General features: G+C 43.7%; 1 protein-coding gene across 3 annotated transcripts in view; it reads left to right on the top strand.

Annotated features, from left to right (window-relative positions):
- TOP2A (DNA topoisomerase II alpha) overlaps positions 1-14,274 on the top strand; it is a 276,538-nt gene that overhangs the window by 191,999 nt on the left and 70,265 nt on the right. For all 3 annotated transcript variants that reach the window (XM_033918323.1, XM_033918324.1, XM_033918322.1), the window contains exons 26-28: positions 9,324-9,473; positions 12,646-12,729; positions 12,905-13,102. In XM_033918323.1, the coding sequence (XP_033774214.1) occupies positions 9,324-9,473; positions 12,646-12,729; positions 12,905-13,102 (432 nt within the window). The remainder of the gene's footprint in view (positions 1-9,323; positions 9,474-12,645; positions 12,730-12,904; positions 13,103-14,274) is intronic.

Genomic DNA, 14,274 nt, shown 5'->3' with positions numbered 1-14,274 from the left:
GGTGGTTGCATCAGAGACAAACTGAGTAGCCTGTGAGCCCAGGTGTTGGATGTTTTCTGAAAGAGAGAGTTTAGTTATGGCAGTCCTCACCCTTCCCCCATTTACATCCTTCACTGTTCTCATGGGATTTGATCCTTGTGCTGAATGCCCTCTTTGAGCTATTACGGGCAGCCTTCCTGGGGAAATTTACACAGAAGATGGTCTTTCTGGTCACCATTACTTTAGTACATAGGGGCTTAGAATTACAAGCTTCATCTTGTAGGGACCCATTCCTGTCCTCTTTGTACAAGGCCATTTTCTATCAACACTGTCTGATCTTTCTGCTGAAAGTGACTTTTCCATTCCATATTTACCAAGAGATTTATCTTCCTGCATATAAGGAATAGACAATCCAGAAAGCGCCACAGGCTAGATATGTGGCAGGCATTGCTCTTTTACTTGCAGGAGACTAAATAATTTTGTCTCTGACCATTTGTTTGTACTGTTCATGGACTGTAAGACGGCCTGGCAGCTTCCAGTGTAATTTTATCTAAACAAACCTGTTCTGAGGGGCCTGAGGTTTTGGCTAAAGACATTTGCAAGACAACATCTTGATCGTCCCTTCACTTCTTTTGAAATATTACAGAAACAATGTGTTAACTAGAAACTATTCAGTCTTCAGCAGGGCAGTGATTAAGGGAGACACTTCTTACCCCTCCAAATAGGAGTCTGCTTGGATTACATCCACTGGTACAGATTCATGTGGCTGAGATGCTAAGAAAGGAGAAATTTAATTATACCTGTTAAGTTCCTTTCTTTGTCATCATCTTTCTAGATAAGTGAGTATATGCTTTCCTACTAGCAAATGGAGACTGAGAAGCACTGAATGGGTCCTGTGTGTAGTGTTTCTCAGTCTCCAGCAAATGGTAGGTGAGCTATTTTGTGGCCCAATGATTAGTTTGGTAGACAGGGGTTAAGGTGTGCTGGTTTGGCCTCTCACAAGTAAAGAAAGCTTCTTCAGCATCTCTCCAGACCGTGCAGCTTACTGATGGGTAATAGCTCACCATGATCAGCAGGTAGAGACTGAGACATAAACTTTTGGCTGTAGTACAAAGGGGCTGTGCAGTCTGTAATATACTCAGTCTATTCTCACTCTCCAGCAGGTGGTGATAAGCTGTTGCAGCAGTCTTCCCTGGTTTAGTGTAGGGCTGTTGGGTCATTCCATGTCAAGTGATCAGATTCTTGGAAAGTGCCCTGCATGACCATCACGGATTTTGATGAAACTTCATATGCAGAGTCCACCATGTCTCAAACGAACTTTGGTAAAGTTTTAGTTTCGCCTGTGGAATATTTGTGGAGATATAGCCATTTGTTTGACCCCATACCACAATGAAATACAGTACGACAATGACATTCTGACAACTTTGAGACACAATATCTCCCGAGCTGTGTTTCCAAAAAAACTGAAACTTAGCTACCCTGCACAACTTTTTGAGCTCTGTTCATTGCTACCAATAACAATTTTTGCCGAGCACTGATTGAATGCCTGAATTACAGTAAACTTGGCCGAAAAAATTAGTGCTCCAAAAAAAGTCAAAGTTTGACATTACTTAGCTTCCACAATAATTGAGTAATAAATGCGAAATTTGGCGCATAATGTCTCAGTACAACGTTGTTTTCAAAAATACAATTTCAACCTCCAAGCTCTTTCCATTAGTTTACAAATTAAGTGTAAAGTTGCTAATTTGTGTAAAAAGGCCAAAAATAGGGTATTTTCAGCCTGCTTTTACAGAAAAATACCTTTCAGAAACTCTTTCAAATCAGTCTCATTAGAAAGAGCATATTTCAAACCCCCTAGAAAAGTGGGCTTCATTTTTCAGCGCAGGTTAACAATGGCTGAAAAAGGGGGACAAAGTTGGGAGACGTTGCCACGGCAACAACCTCTATTTCAACATAGTTCTGTCATTTTTAAAGTTACAGTTTTGTATTGACGTAGTATTACTACTACTCTATTGCGTTGGTCCATGGTAACATTGTCACTACCAGTTCAAGAGTTTGAACTGGCAACCCCATCGCCATAGGGGTCACGCCCGATAGCTGTGCAATACCAGCCACAGGTGGGCCACTTCGTCCAGGTTCCCAAGCCTCGCATTTGGTTTCTTTGTCAAGGTTCCAAAGCCTTTTGTTGGTATCTTTCTGGTTCCAAAGCCAATGATTAGGGTGTCTTATCCTAGGTTCCCAAGCCTAAATTGGGTATCTTATATGGTTCCCAAGCCGAAGTGAAGTCCACTTTGATTTTAACTGCCAGCAATCTTTATAACATTCTGTTAAATTTTTGAGCCACTTTCTTCAATGCAGTTTCTAGAAATTGATATTGGCGGCCGGATGATGTAACTGAAGGGGCACAAAGCATGCAGATGAGGTGTTGCTCTGGAACCCAACAAACGTCTTGCCTTTCTGGCCAATAAAACGAATGAGCTGGACCGTGAGGATGCATAAATTTTATCAATGCATCATTTTGTTCAATTGAGACTTAAACAACGTTGCCTATCCACCATTGATTATCGTAAGTACAGGCAACGTAGCAACCAGGAAAGATTTCGGACACTTTCAAATTTGGAATGGCAGTATCAGAAATTTTGGCAACAAAATTTATTGTGTCATTTGAAACTTTGCTGACACGAACCGAGTTTGAGTCGACTGGTACAAATTGGTGGTGCTCTCTGGTACCGGCTACTGTGCTGCTTTCATGCCATCTTTCTTCTTGAAACTTTTTGCTTTCTTCAATTTCTTCTTTTGGAACATAAATGTATTTAACTCCGTGTATATTTTGGTCACAAAAGTTAAATAGATCATTTGGCGTCAATATTTGATCCGTTGATGGTCTTTGGAGGCTAGCCCGGGCAGCCAGTCGTTTAGTTGTTCCACCAACTCCATCGCAGGGTGATTTTCCGTGGCTAGTTCCAAAAAAATTCCTTCAGCCTCAATGTTGAAATCATTTCTGTGATTGCACAAATTCACAAAGTTCTTGTAGTTTTTATATTGTGCAGCTGAGCCATCACTGAAGTAGTATATTTTGGTAATGTTTGTTTGAGTTACCAAAAATTTGATCAACTTTTGAATAAACACGTGTACAGATATCGTATCATGTTGCATATGATCAGAAATAATGCAACAGTTTACAACTTGCAATGTGCCCACTTCATTGAGGTAATATGCAACAAAAGGATGTACCGTAGCTTGTGAATTTTCCCAGTGAAAGCCTTGGGCGGCATCCTGTACAACAAATGAGTAATTTTCAGCGAAATCCATCAAAACGATCATTTCTGTTTCTTTTAAGCCTGTCTTCAACATCTTCAAATATTCACTTTGATGTTTTGAAATGAAATGGTGGCTTGTCAACTTCCAAATCTTGCTTGCAAGTCTTTCAATAAAGTTGTCCATGGTTAGTACGCTTGTTTCTAATGTTTCACGGTCAGCGTGAACCCATTGCTTAAATTCTATTGATTCTTCTGGATCTAAATCCTTGAATATTTCTTCCAGGTATGCTGTTAGTGCTTCTTCACCAGGGCAGTTTTGACATCGTTGTAGCATACAGTCCTTGACATTTAGGTCGCACACAGTTTTTTCCATAAGAACTTTGTAGTTCTCTTTGACATTGGCGCCTTGTAGCATGAGCTTTACATTTTGATGTATCGTGCAGACACACACGGAGTGTGCACCTGATGCACCAACGGTTACACACCACTTTGGCCTGAGCTCACATAATTTGGAAAAACCAATTTCAGTTCCATATTTGTTACAGTACGCCACGTACAGCTCTTTTAAATTACACAACAGCAGCCGCTTTTGCTTTTGTACTTTTAAACCATTGAGGCGGACTGAAATGCAATCTTTTTTGCCAGGACATATTCTGCTGAATTCATCATCTTCGTAAAAATCTTGAACTCTATTTGCAATTTCTTTTGGAAGGGACTTGCCAATTTTTGCATCAGGTATAGAACAAATGCCTTTCTCTTTCTTTACTTTTTTGGCTGTTCTGACCATGCGCTTTGAAACGCCAAACTTCATTGCTGTTTCCTTTATTGACCAACTTTTTGGGGCCATCGTCAATAATTGAACTTTCATTGACCTGTTGGATATTGCAATTTTCGTTTTCATTTCTTCAATGAGGTCAGTGTAATCTTCACATAACTTGCATTCTACAGACTGACGAGACTGCCCAACTTCTTCAGCTGAAACTCCAGCAGCAGATGTAATCATCTTGGCTATCATATTCTGCACACGTTCAATTTTTCGTATCACATAGCCGGCTTTATCTCTACTAGCTAACCTTCGAATTTTCAATGGAGAGGTTCCTAAAGCAGTCAAGCTTTGATCAACTGCATCGGAGATGCTGATATCAAAATCGTCTGAAGATAAAGATGCTGCAGTAGCTTCACTCATTGAAACGTATTGGGCTTTGCACCTACTGCAAAGTTTCTGACCTGGCTTGATATTTATTTTTGCCACTTTTCTAAAATCATTAGACATGGCAAGATCGACTTTTAACAATCCACTTTAAACAATGTGATTTTTCTTTTCAAATGGATTACAACACGATGTTTGCTTTAATTCGTATTTGTCGAGATACTTTGCTTTGTGGTGGAGGCAGATTTGGTCTTTATCCATCAGTTCAACTTCAGAGCGCCGAGTGATAAGCAATTTTTCATCGGTTGACAAATTATGTAAAAAAATGAGCCCACATTTTTTAGAATAAAATGTGCCGTCATGACACTTTGACAACAATTTTTGCCCAATGGCACAGTCTGGCAGAAAAGGATTATTATTAGTCGATTCGTTGGCATCCATTTTAAACTGAATTAATAATAATGTGGATCTGAAAAAGAAAACAAGTTGTAATTTGTGATCTGCATGCAACAAAATTATCACCTCAATTTCTAGTTAGGAATAATCATTAATTAAGAACACTATAATTGTACCCAAAGCTTGAGTAAAAATAAACAGGGAAAAACAGTGTGAAAAGTGACATAATTGTAAGTTGAAACGTAGGCCGTTGCCATGGTGACATCTCCCAACTTTGTCCCCCTTTTTCGGGCATTGTTAACCTGCGCTGAAAAATGAAGCCCACTTTTCTAGGGGGTTTGAAATATGCTCTTTCTAATGAGACTGATTTGAAAGAGTTTCTGAAAGGTATTTTTTCTGTAAAAGCAGGCTGAAAATACCCTATTTTTGGCCTTTTTACACAAATTAGCAACTTTACACTTAATTTGTAAACTAATGGAAAGAGCTTGGAGGTTGAAATTGTACTTTTGAAAACAACGTACTGAGACATTATGCGCCAAATTTTGCATTTATTACTCAATTATTGTGGGAGCTAAGTAATGTCAAACTTTGACTTTTTTTGGAGCACTAATTTTTTCGGCCAAGTTTACTGTAATTCAGCCATTCACTCAGTGCTCGACAAAAATTATTATTGGTAGCACTGAATAGAGCTCCAAAAGTTGTGCAGGGTACTAAGTTTCAGTTTTTTTGGAAACATAGCTCGTGAGATATTGTGTCTCAAAGTTGTCAGAATATCACTGTCGTACTGTATGTCATTGCAGTATGGGGTCAAACAAATGGCTATATCTCCACGAATATTCCACAGGCGAAACTAAAATTTTACCAAAGTTCGTTTGATACATGTGGGACTTTGTGCATAAAGTTTTATCAAAATCCGTGATGGTCATGCAGGGAGCCCTTGATCAGTTGACATGGAATAACCCTGTTAGAAGTTGTTTGTAGCCTTCTTGTCCCTGTCTGATGCCGGACTGAACTTGGGGGGACCTCGGGGCTGTCACTCAATGGGTCGAGCCCCTCCCACCATTTCCTCTACCTCCCCCAAATTTTTCTAGAGGTACCTCAGCTGTAAGTCTTGTAATATGGCTTAGAGAGTCAGTGGAGTCTGTTTAAAAAAAAAACAAAAAAACCCTGAGGAAGTGTCGGTCTGTAATTGCCTGTAATTGATTTTTATTGTTAACTGGCACTTTTCTTTTAGCTTAGTCGTGTATTGCGCAATGAGCACTTTTAAAGGGAAAAAGTGCTCCAGACACAAGTTCGATGCAGCCGGCCTGTGCTCGCAGTGTGCCAGCTACCGTGAAGGGGAATCCTTGTCTACTTCAGGTGCCGGCATCCATGGATCCCCTTCGCGAGTGCTTCATTCACCGGCTACAGGCGGTGGGGAAGCCCGGGCTTCCCTCGCCACCCACACAGGGATTCCCCCCAGCTGCTGACAGTCAGGGAAATGAAGTTTCCATTGCTGCCGATAGTGCTTGGGACTCCCTTACCACTGAGGTGGTTCAGGCTTCTCAGCTGCTGCAGGCTTCGGGGGAGGTTTTTCAGCAGGTTATGCGCCAGTTTTGGTTGAAAGCTCCTCCATCTTGTCTGCAGCCTCAGGTGACCTTCTCCCTGTATTGGAGAGACAGGGGCAGGTTTCTACTGGTCTCCTGCTTTTGTTTTAGCCTTGTACAAGGCTTATCTTCAGGTAGCCAGGGGTCCTGCTTCCATTCTGGGGTTTCAAGTTTTTCGGTGTCCACCCCTATTCAGTCCCCCCTCTGCGGAGATTTTGAACCCATTCCCCCAGTTTCATCCAAGTGGCTGAGGGTCTCCGAGGATTTTTTTGTTTGGGGAGCAGTTTTCACTTGAAAAGGATCTGGAACCCTTGGTGGACCTCCAGGATCCTCTCGGGTGGGGGGACGGGGGACGAATGCCGCTGGCAGTGGTTTTTGAAATCACCAGCTGGCGAGGATGAAGTCTGCTGCGCATTTTTCAGCAGAACGAGCTCCAGGAGCTTATTCTTAAACTTTCCTCGGTTTTGCGTTTCGAGAACGACGCAAAGGAGTCTCCACGTGTGGTGGGCTCTGTGGTTTAATTGGGATCCGTATTGCCTCCCGCTCTTTTCCTATGCCTCAGCATATTGTGCTGACACAATATGGCCCGCCTGTATCCTTTCTTGGAGGGGAATAGTGATACCTTGAAGTCGTTGGTAGTGGATGCGGTGGTTTCAGTCATCACGACTTGGCATACAGTACCAGTAGAGGGTGGCTTGGCTTTGCATGACTCTGAAGAGCGTAGGTTGGAGTCCCTTCTTAAGCAGAGTTTTGATGTGACTGCCCTGGTGGTCCAGGCAGCGATGTGTGGCGGTCTGGTAGTTCAGGCTTGTTTTTGGTGGTCTGAGCATGTCCTTTACCAGAAGTCTGATAACTTCCTTGGTGGATCTGGGATTTTTTAAGATTGAGATGGGTGCTTCTAATCTCATGGATGCCATGTATGATCTGTTGCAGGCTTCAGCCAAGGCCATGGCTCTCTGTGTGGCCATGCATCGTACCCTGTGGCTTTGGGCTTGGTCAGGGGACATGGCATCGAAGGTGAAACTTGAAATTTCCCTTTTGGGAGTCTTTCTTGTTTGGTGAGAATGTGGACAAGTTGCTACAGACCTTGCCTGACTCTGGTGCCCCGTCTTCCTGAAGACCATGCTTGCCCGCCTGCGCGGGATGACGTTCAGTGGTGTTTGCCTGATTTTTGCCGCTACCACCCTCGTATTAGGGCGTCTTCCTTTCCTTCCACCGGGTCTCCCCGGAGCCGTTTTTCAGTGCATGCGGTTCTTTTGGGGGCCTGTCAGGGGGGGGCATGATTTTTCCGCTGGTCCCTCTTTTGCCTGCCCCACCCAATGACTCCTTGCAGGTTTTTCCCCTGGTACTGGTGGGTGCCCGGTTGCAGGAGATTTTCTAGGGGTGGGCCAAGATCACCAAAACGGATCAGTGGGTCCTGGAAGTGATTCAGGACTGTTATGCTCTGGAGTTTTCCCAGCCCTTGCCAGATCGCTTTCTCACTTCTCCTTGTCAGGTGGCATGGAAGAAGTGGGCTTTTCGTCAAACGCTACAATGGTTGCTAGACATCAAACGATGGTTCCAGTGCATACTCAGGAGTTTTGCACTGGCAGATATTCCATTTACTTCGTAGTGCCCAAGAAAGAGGGATCTTTTTGGCCCATCTTGGATCTGAAGGGAGTAAACAGGGCGCTCCAGGTTCCGTCTGGAGACCCTGAGATCTGTCATTCTGACAGTTCATCCGGGGGAATTCCTGATATCTCTCGATCTGACAGAAGCCTACTTGCATCTTCTGATTCGCGCCTCCTATCGGAAATTTCTTCACTTTGCGATCTTGGGATGGCACTATCAGTTTTGTGCGCTTCCTTGTGGTCTGGCCATGGTTCCTTGGACGTTCACCAAGCTTATTGTGGTTGTGGCGACGGCCTTGCACAAAGAGGGCATTCTTATTCATCCCTATCTGGACTGCTGGTTGATCCGGGCAAAGTTTTGTCAGGAAACCTCCTGAGTTTACATGTCTGTTGTTCTCTCGGGATTCGCATGAAGATTGTGAATTTTTTATGCGGGCTCTGGTGTTTTTCTATGGTCGGGGAGATTAAAAAAGAACAGCGGCTTTGACTCAGCTGGCGAGCTGTGGGGACGTTTGCTAAGGGTCTTTTTCTATGAAATTTCAAAAATTTTGTTCTATGCTAGTTGTTACTCCTGTTAGGAGTATTCTTACTGGTATACTTAGTACTGCTTAGTTCTGCTTGGCTATTTGACAGACTGAATATATTAGGGGGAAGCACAGCAACTTGTATTACAGCCAAAAGGTTTTGTCTGTCTCCACCTGCTGGTCATGGTGATCCATCAGTGAACTGGGCCGGTCTGGAGAGTCTAAAAGAAAGAAAATTAGCAGATAAGAATCTAATTTATTCTTATGTGCTCTAGTTTTACCGCTTTTCCATCTCTGAAATAGATTTGTTTATAGATTAATACCCTTAAAGTGAAATTTGAACTAAGGTGTTCAACAAAAGTGAGACCTATATGTGGTATCTTTTAAATGTTTTTATTCTGTGTCCACTATCTTGACTGAGATTACAAAAAGAAAATAAATGCTGGCTTCCCTGGCTCTCAGAATGGTTTATGGTTTATTTAATATACTGCCCTTTCTTATATAATAACAGAGCGGTTCACAGAATCAATAAAACATGCAGTAAAATTAGCTGCTTCTCAACAACAACAAAAAAACCCCACACAGAATACTGGTCTAACCACATGTGAACATGCTGTACTCAGAGCAGATTAATGTCACATGAAACACTGGATTGCATGTTCACAGTTGAGAATTTCTATGCTTGTACTCCTGCATAACCATGCAGCTGGTTTTTAGTGCTTGCAATCCTCAGAGTGCATGACCACACGAAGTGCATCAAAGTTAATAGACCTAGGGGCTTGACTGTCAGGACTTCAAGCATCTTATTTCATCTGCAGGAAAATGAAGGAGACATGACGACAGAGGAAGAGGAGGAGAAATCCACAGCCATCTCATCCGGTCCAGATTTCAACTACCTGCTGGGGATGCCTCTCTGGTACTTGACCAAAGAAAAAAAGGATGAACTGTGTAAGCAGCGGGACACCAAGGTATGTACAGACAGGCTTTAATTTTTTTCTGTGTGGTGACAAGCCCTTCTTTCTTAGCATCCCTCTGGACTGGCCAAGAGAGCTGATGAGCTGTGCATGCCTACCAGTAGGCGGAGACTGAGAATTCTGATTCTTGGGTGAGCCAATAACGACTCTTCACAGCCCCTAATAGAATCAGTAGTTTGTCTCCAACAGGTGGTAGATGGTAAGTCCTTCAGTTTTAGTTCTTTCTGTTCTATTTTCTTCTGTCTTTGCAGTTACAAAAATTAAGCTTTTTTTTTTTCTCTCTCTCTTTCTTTCTTTTCTGTGTGTATTGTTTCTGTAACTGAATAAAAAGGGCTAAGTTCCAAAGGAGTTCTCTGTTGTCCCCAGCCACATCTGTCACAGAGGTTAACTGACTTTTGAGTTCTTAGCTACGGCCTCTTCGGGTGAGAAGTGCATGCAGGGCTGTGGGGGACAGCCGCCCCCCCAAAAAAGCTTTTGCTTGAGTTTGGCACCAACATCTATCAGTCTTTCTGCAGATTGCTGACAGAGATAGGAAGCTTCTTGACATCAGTGGAGTTGGTTGCTGCAAAAACATTTGGGGAAGTAGGGTCATTGCAGGGGGTGACAGATGTAGCATCCCAGAGGCCAGCATCTGCAGTTTTGGCAGACAATTCTGCCATATTAGATTCCCTCTCTTTGGACTGGCCGCCCCAACTTTCACAGCATATATCTTCTGATTTGGCGATGTGTAGGATCCCCTGGGGGTGGGGGATTACTTCTCAAGTTTGTCCTCACCATGTATAACGCCTACTTAATAAGGCAATAGCAACTACATGCTGTTTTGGGGGTCCATGGGGGCTCCCTTTCATTGCCTAAGAATCCTAGGGTATCCTGGGAGAACTAGGAGAACTTTGGAGATGTTATGGACCCTGAATCTTTTGTTGAGGAAAGGGATTTGGAGGAGGTGGATGGTGAAGGTGTTGGTGATGGTTTGCCTTCTGCAGCAGACTTGCCTCCAGTCAAAGATTCTGCATCGCTGGAAATGAGGAAGGTTGATCCCTTAGTGAGAGGCATAAGGAAAACATCTAGCCTTTTTCCCATACATTAGGGACATAGTCCAGGCGCAGTGGGATGTCCATGATGCTCCTTTTAGGCTGACCAGATCTATTATCCATCTGTACCTGGTCGCTGACTAGGAAAAGGAGTTGTTGAAACTACATAGTATCATAACATAGTAGATGACGGCGGATAAAGACCCGAATGGTCCTTCTAGTCTGCCCAACTAGAGAATGAGAGGGCAACTGTTACCCGCAGCTAGCCCACTTGAACAGGGAGGGGAAAAAACCTGGTTGCCACGGGGACGAGGCCATTCACCGCCCCATGGAGTATCTTGCGTGCATTGCCTCACTTCTCACCCCTCCCAGTCAGCAGCCCTCGTGATAGCGCGATTCATCAGCCCCCTCCCTCCTGATCACTGTGGTCAGTGCATCTCTTCCCCTGGGCACGGCATCTCCCTCCCTGGGGATCTGTCCATGTTCTACCTTCTATAGTACTGGCACACCATTGACAATGACCACATTTACTGTGATTTCCTTCAATTTTAGTGTAGCTCTTTCCCACCTTTTGTTGAATCAGAACTTGACCTATCGTCTTTCCCTTTTTAAATGAAAACATTGGGATCTCAGCAAAAATGGCATGAAGTAGTAATATATGCCAATATTTTTTTTTATGTGAGATTTCCAAAAACCAAATTGGTTACAGTCCAAACAATCAGTTTCCTGCACAAAATCATCTAGCTGAGGCAAAACAATTTTCTCCAAAAACGAAAACAATTAAAAGTACTATCGAAAGTGGTCTAAAATTTTTCATAACATTAGTGTCCATGCCTTTCCGTTTCAAAGCCTGTCTTACAGTAAATTGTTTACAATTTTTTGGAAAAACTCCCTCTCTCAATGATTTATTAACTATTCTTGTTATCTCAGGAGACACCTTCCTGCCATCTGTCTCATGATAGATGACGAACATAGATCCTGGATAGCACATGTGGGTGTACAGCTACGAATTGCATTACATATCTCTTTCTCATCTACATCATCAAATACTTTCCATGTTCCCATCTCGTTATCTATTTCCTCAACCAGACTATCATCCAGTGAGTGAGGTTGATTTCCCACCATTTTGTTAACTAAAATTTTGCATATTTCTCTTCATCAAGATCATAACATTCAACAGCATCATCATACCCATCAATGAAATACTTAACATCAATCAAATACTTAACATTCTTGTGGGCCATACAGATCCAGAGAAGCTTCTTCCAGAGGTCAAGCTTCATGCGTTGAGCATTCTTTGGTTCCTCCGGTTGACATTTGTCAAGTAGCAGTTTGATGGTCTTTACATTCCTTTGTCCACCATTACAGAATTGATATTCAAGCTCGGCAGGATATGGTTTTTGGACAGTGTGTTTTGGTTACAGGTTTTTCTGAGTCTATCCCCTGAATGATACTGTTTTGTTACTTCCTATCAGTATTCTGGGCCAGTCTGGAAGGATGCTAAGGAAAGAGAAATTAGGTCTTGCCTGCTAATTTGCTTTCCTTTAGTTCCTCTGGACTGATCAGGATCCTGCCCTGAATCTTTCACAGTGTTGTGAGGGGGAGGATTCATTTCTCTTTGATCTTCTGGTGGTTTGCGTGGAGTGGTGCTTTCTTATAAAAGAAAATGCAAACACAGATTCAGAATAGCGTGTCTGAATGTCTACATCTTCCACGCATTTCATGGGCAAATGTTCTTATGTGTGTGGATGTGTGGACCACTATGCTGGGAACAGTGGTTCAACTGCAGAAATGTTTTCCCTTGCTTTCCTTTCGTGCTTGGAAAGGTTCCAATTCTTTTGGGGGCTGTACAGGATCCTTATTGGCTTACCAAGAATCAGAATTCTCAGTCTCCACTTGCTGGTAGGTGTGCACAACCCATCAGTGCTCTGGGCCCATCCGGAAGGGCTTAAAGAAAGCAAATTAACAGATAAGACCTAACTTTTCTTGCTTCATACTCACTTCATGCCTTTTGATCATACACTAACTTTCTGGAAACAAGCAAAATTAACATTTATAAAAGGCTAGCGGATTTTGTGCAAATGCTCTGGCCAATGTGTAATTTTCTGTTGTTTTTTTTTTGTTTGGAATGTCAGGAAGAACAACTGCTGGATATCAAGCAGAAGAATCCAACAGACCTCTGGAAGGAAGATCTGGCTCTGTTTGTTGAACAGCTGGAGGTATGTATGGTCTGCTATGTCCTTTATTTGTCTCTCTTTAGTGTTTACTATTTTGGACTTAAAAGTTTAAAAAAAAATGGATATGCCAATTTTATACTATGAATTATGCAGATAGCTTGACATGACTGACCCATAGTGTCATCTTCCCCCTGATTTCTTCTGTCTTTGGTTTCAGCAAATAGAAGCACGAGAGCGAGAGGATGAGCTGGTGGGTATGGCTGGGAAGCCCATCAAGGGCAAAGTAGGGAAGCCCAAACTGAAGAAGTTGCAGCTGGAGGAGACCATGCCTTCACCGCATGGAAGGCGTGTGATACCGCGAATCACCACTGCCATGAAGGCCGAGGCAACCAAAAAGGTCAAGAAGAGACTCAAGGTAAAGTGATAGTCTTGACTGTCACTATATGGGGCTTTCACTTTACCTCCAGCACCCACAGTAGCAGGATTTACTATAAGAGAACATGTGAGTTCAGCACTTTGTCGGAGTCCTGAAGCGTAGAAACTGAATGCAGGCTATGTGTGGAGTGAAGGTATCTCACTGCATCCCTGGGGGTCAATCTTGCTACTACCTTGTGGTCCTACTGTAAGATGACACACATGCACATTAAGTAAAAATAAACTCATATAATGCATGCTATACCAGTGTTTACTAAAGTGTGTTAATTGCATAATTACCGTATTTTTCGCTCTATAAGACGCACTTTTTCCACCCCCGAAAAGGGGGGTGCGTCTTATGAAGTGAATACACTTCCGTGCCCCCCCCCCCCCCCCAGTATCCTGCTAGTGGTCCCGCCACCCCTTCCTCCCCCGCGTTCTGCTGCTGCTTGTCACTATCACCACCCTCCCGCCACCCTCTTACTTGTTCGCTGCCGCAGGAAAGAAAGAGAAGGGCCGGCGGTGTGCAATCGGGCCCACAAGTCTTGCCCCAATGTCAACTTCAGTGTCGAAGAGAAGGTCTGGGCCAGCCAATCGCTGGCCCTGACCTTATCTCCGACCTCAGAATTGACGTCGGAGCAAGACTCGTGGGCCCGATTGCACACCGTTGGCCCTTGGTGGAGTTGCGGTAGCAGGAGTCAGCCTTTACCGTGTCAGCAGCAGGAGTCAGCCTTTCTCAAATTGACTCCTGTCAGCCTTTGCCGTGTCAGCAGCAGGAGTCAGCCTTTCTCAAATTGACTCCTGTCAGCCGCTGCCGTGTCAGCAGCGGCGTTGGGTGTACGCTGCAGTCCAGGAGTGCAGGAGCCTCATTTTGGTCAGAGAAGCTGGCTTTTTGGTCTTCCTTGGAGGGATCTTTAGGCTCCTGAGATGGTAGTGCTGCAGTTCCTGCGGTGGGGCCTTGGCCTTGAGAATCGTTCCTGTGGCAATTTCAGGGGTTTGTGTGTGTTCAGTGGGGGGTGTACCTTGGTGCGGGTGTGCTAGTGGCACTGGTGGGGCATGGCCTGAGAGATGAGCCTCTGGTTATTTGGGGTAGTGGGGTGTTGGTAGGTTGGGGTTTACCAGGGTTTGGTGAAGGGTTTTTTTGTGCTCCTTATGGCGCCTGCTAAAAAGTCT

The sequence above is a fragment of the Geotrypetes seraphini genome, chromosome 13 (assembly GCF_902459505.1).
Source record: "Geotrypetes seraphini chromosome 13, aGeoSer1.1, whole genome shotgun sequence".
Classification (NCBI taxonomy): domain Eukaryota; kingdom Metazoa; phylum Chordata; class Amphibia; order Gymnophiona; family Dermophiidae; genus Geotrypetes; species Geotrypetes seraphini.
The sequence above is the reverse complement of the archived record's forward strand: the minus strand, read 5'-3'. Positions and strand labels throughout refer to the sequence as shown.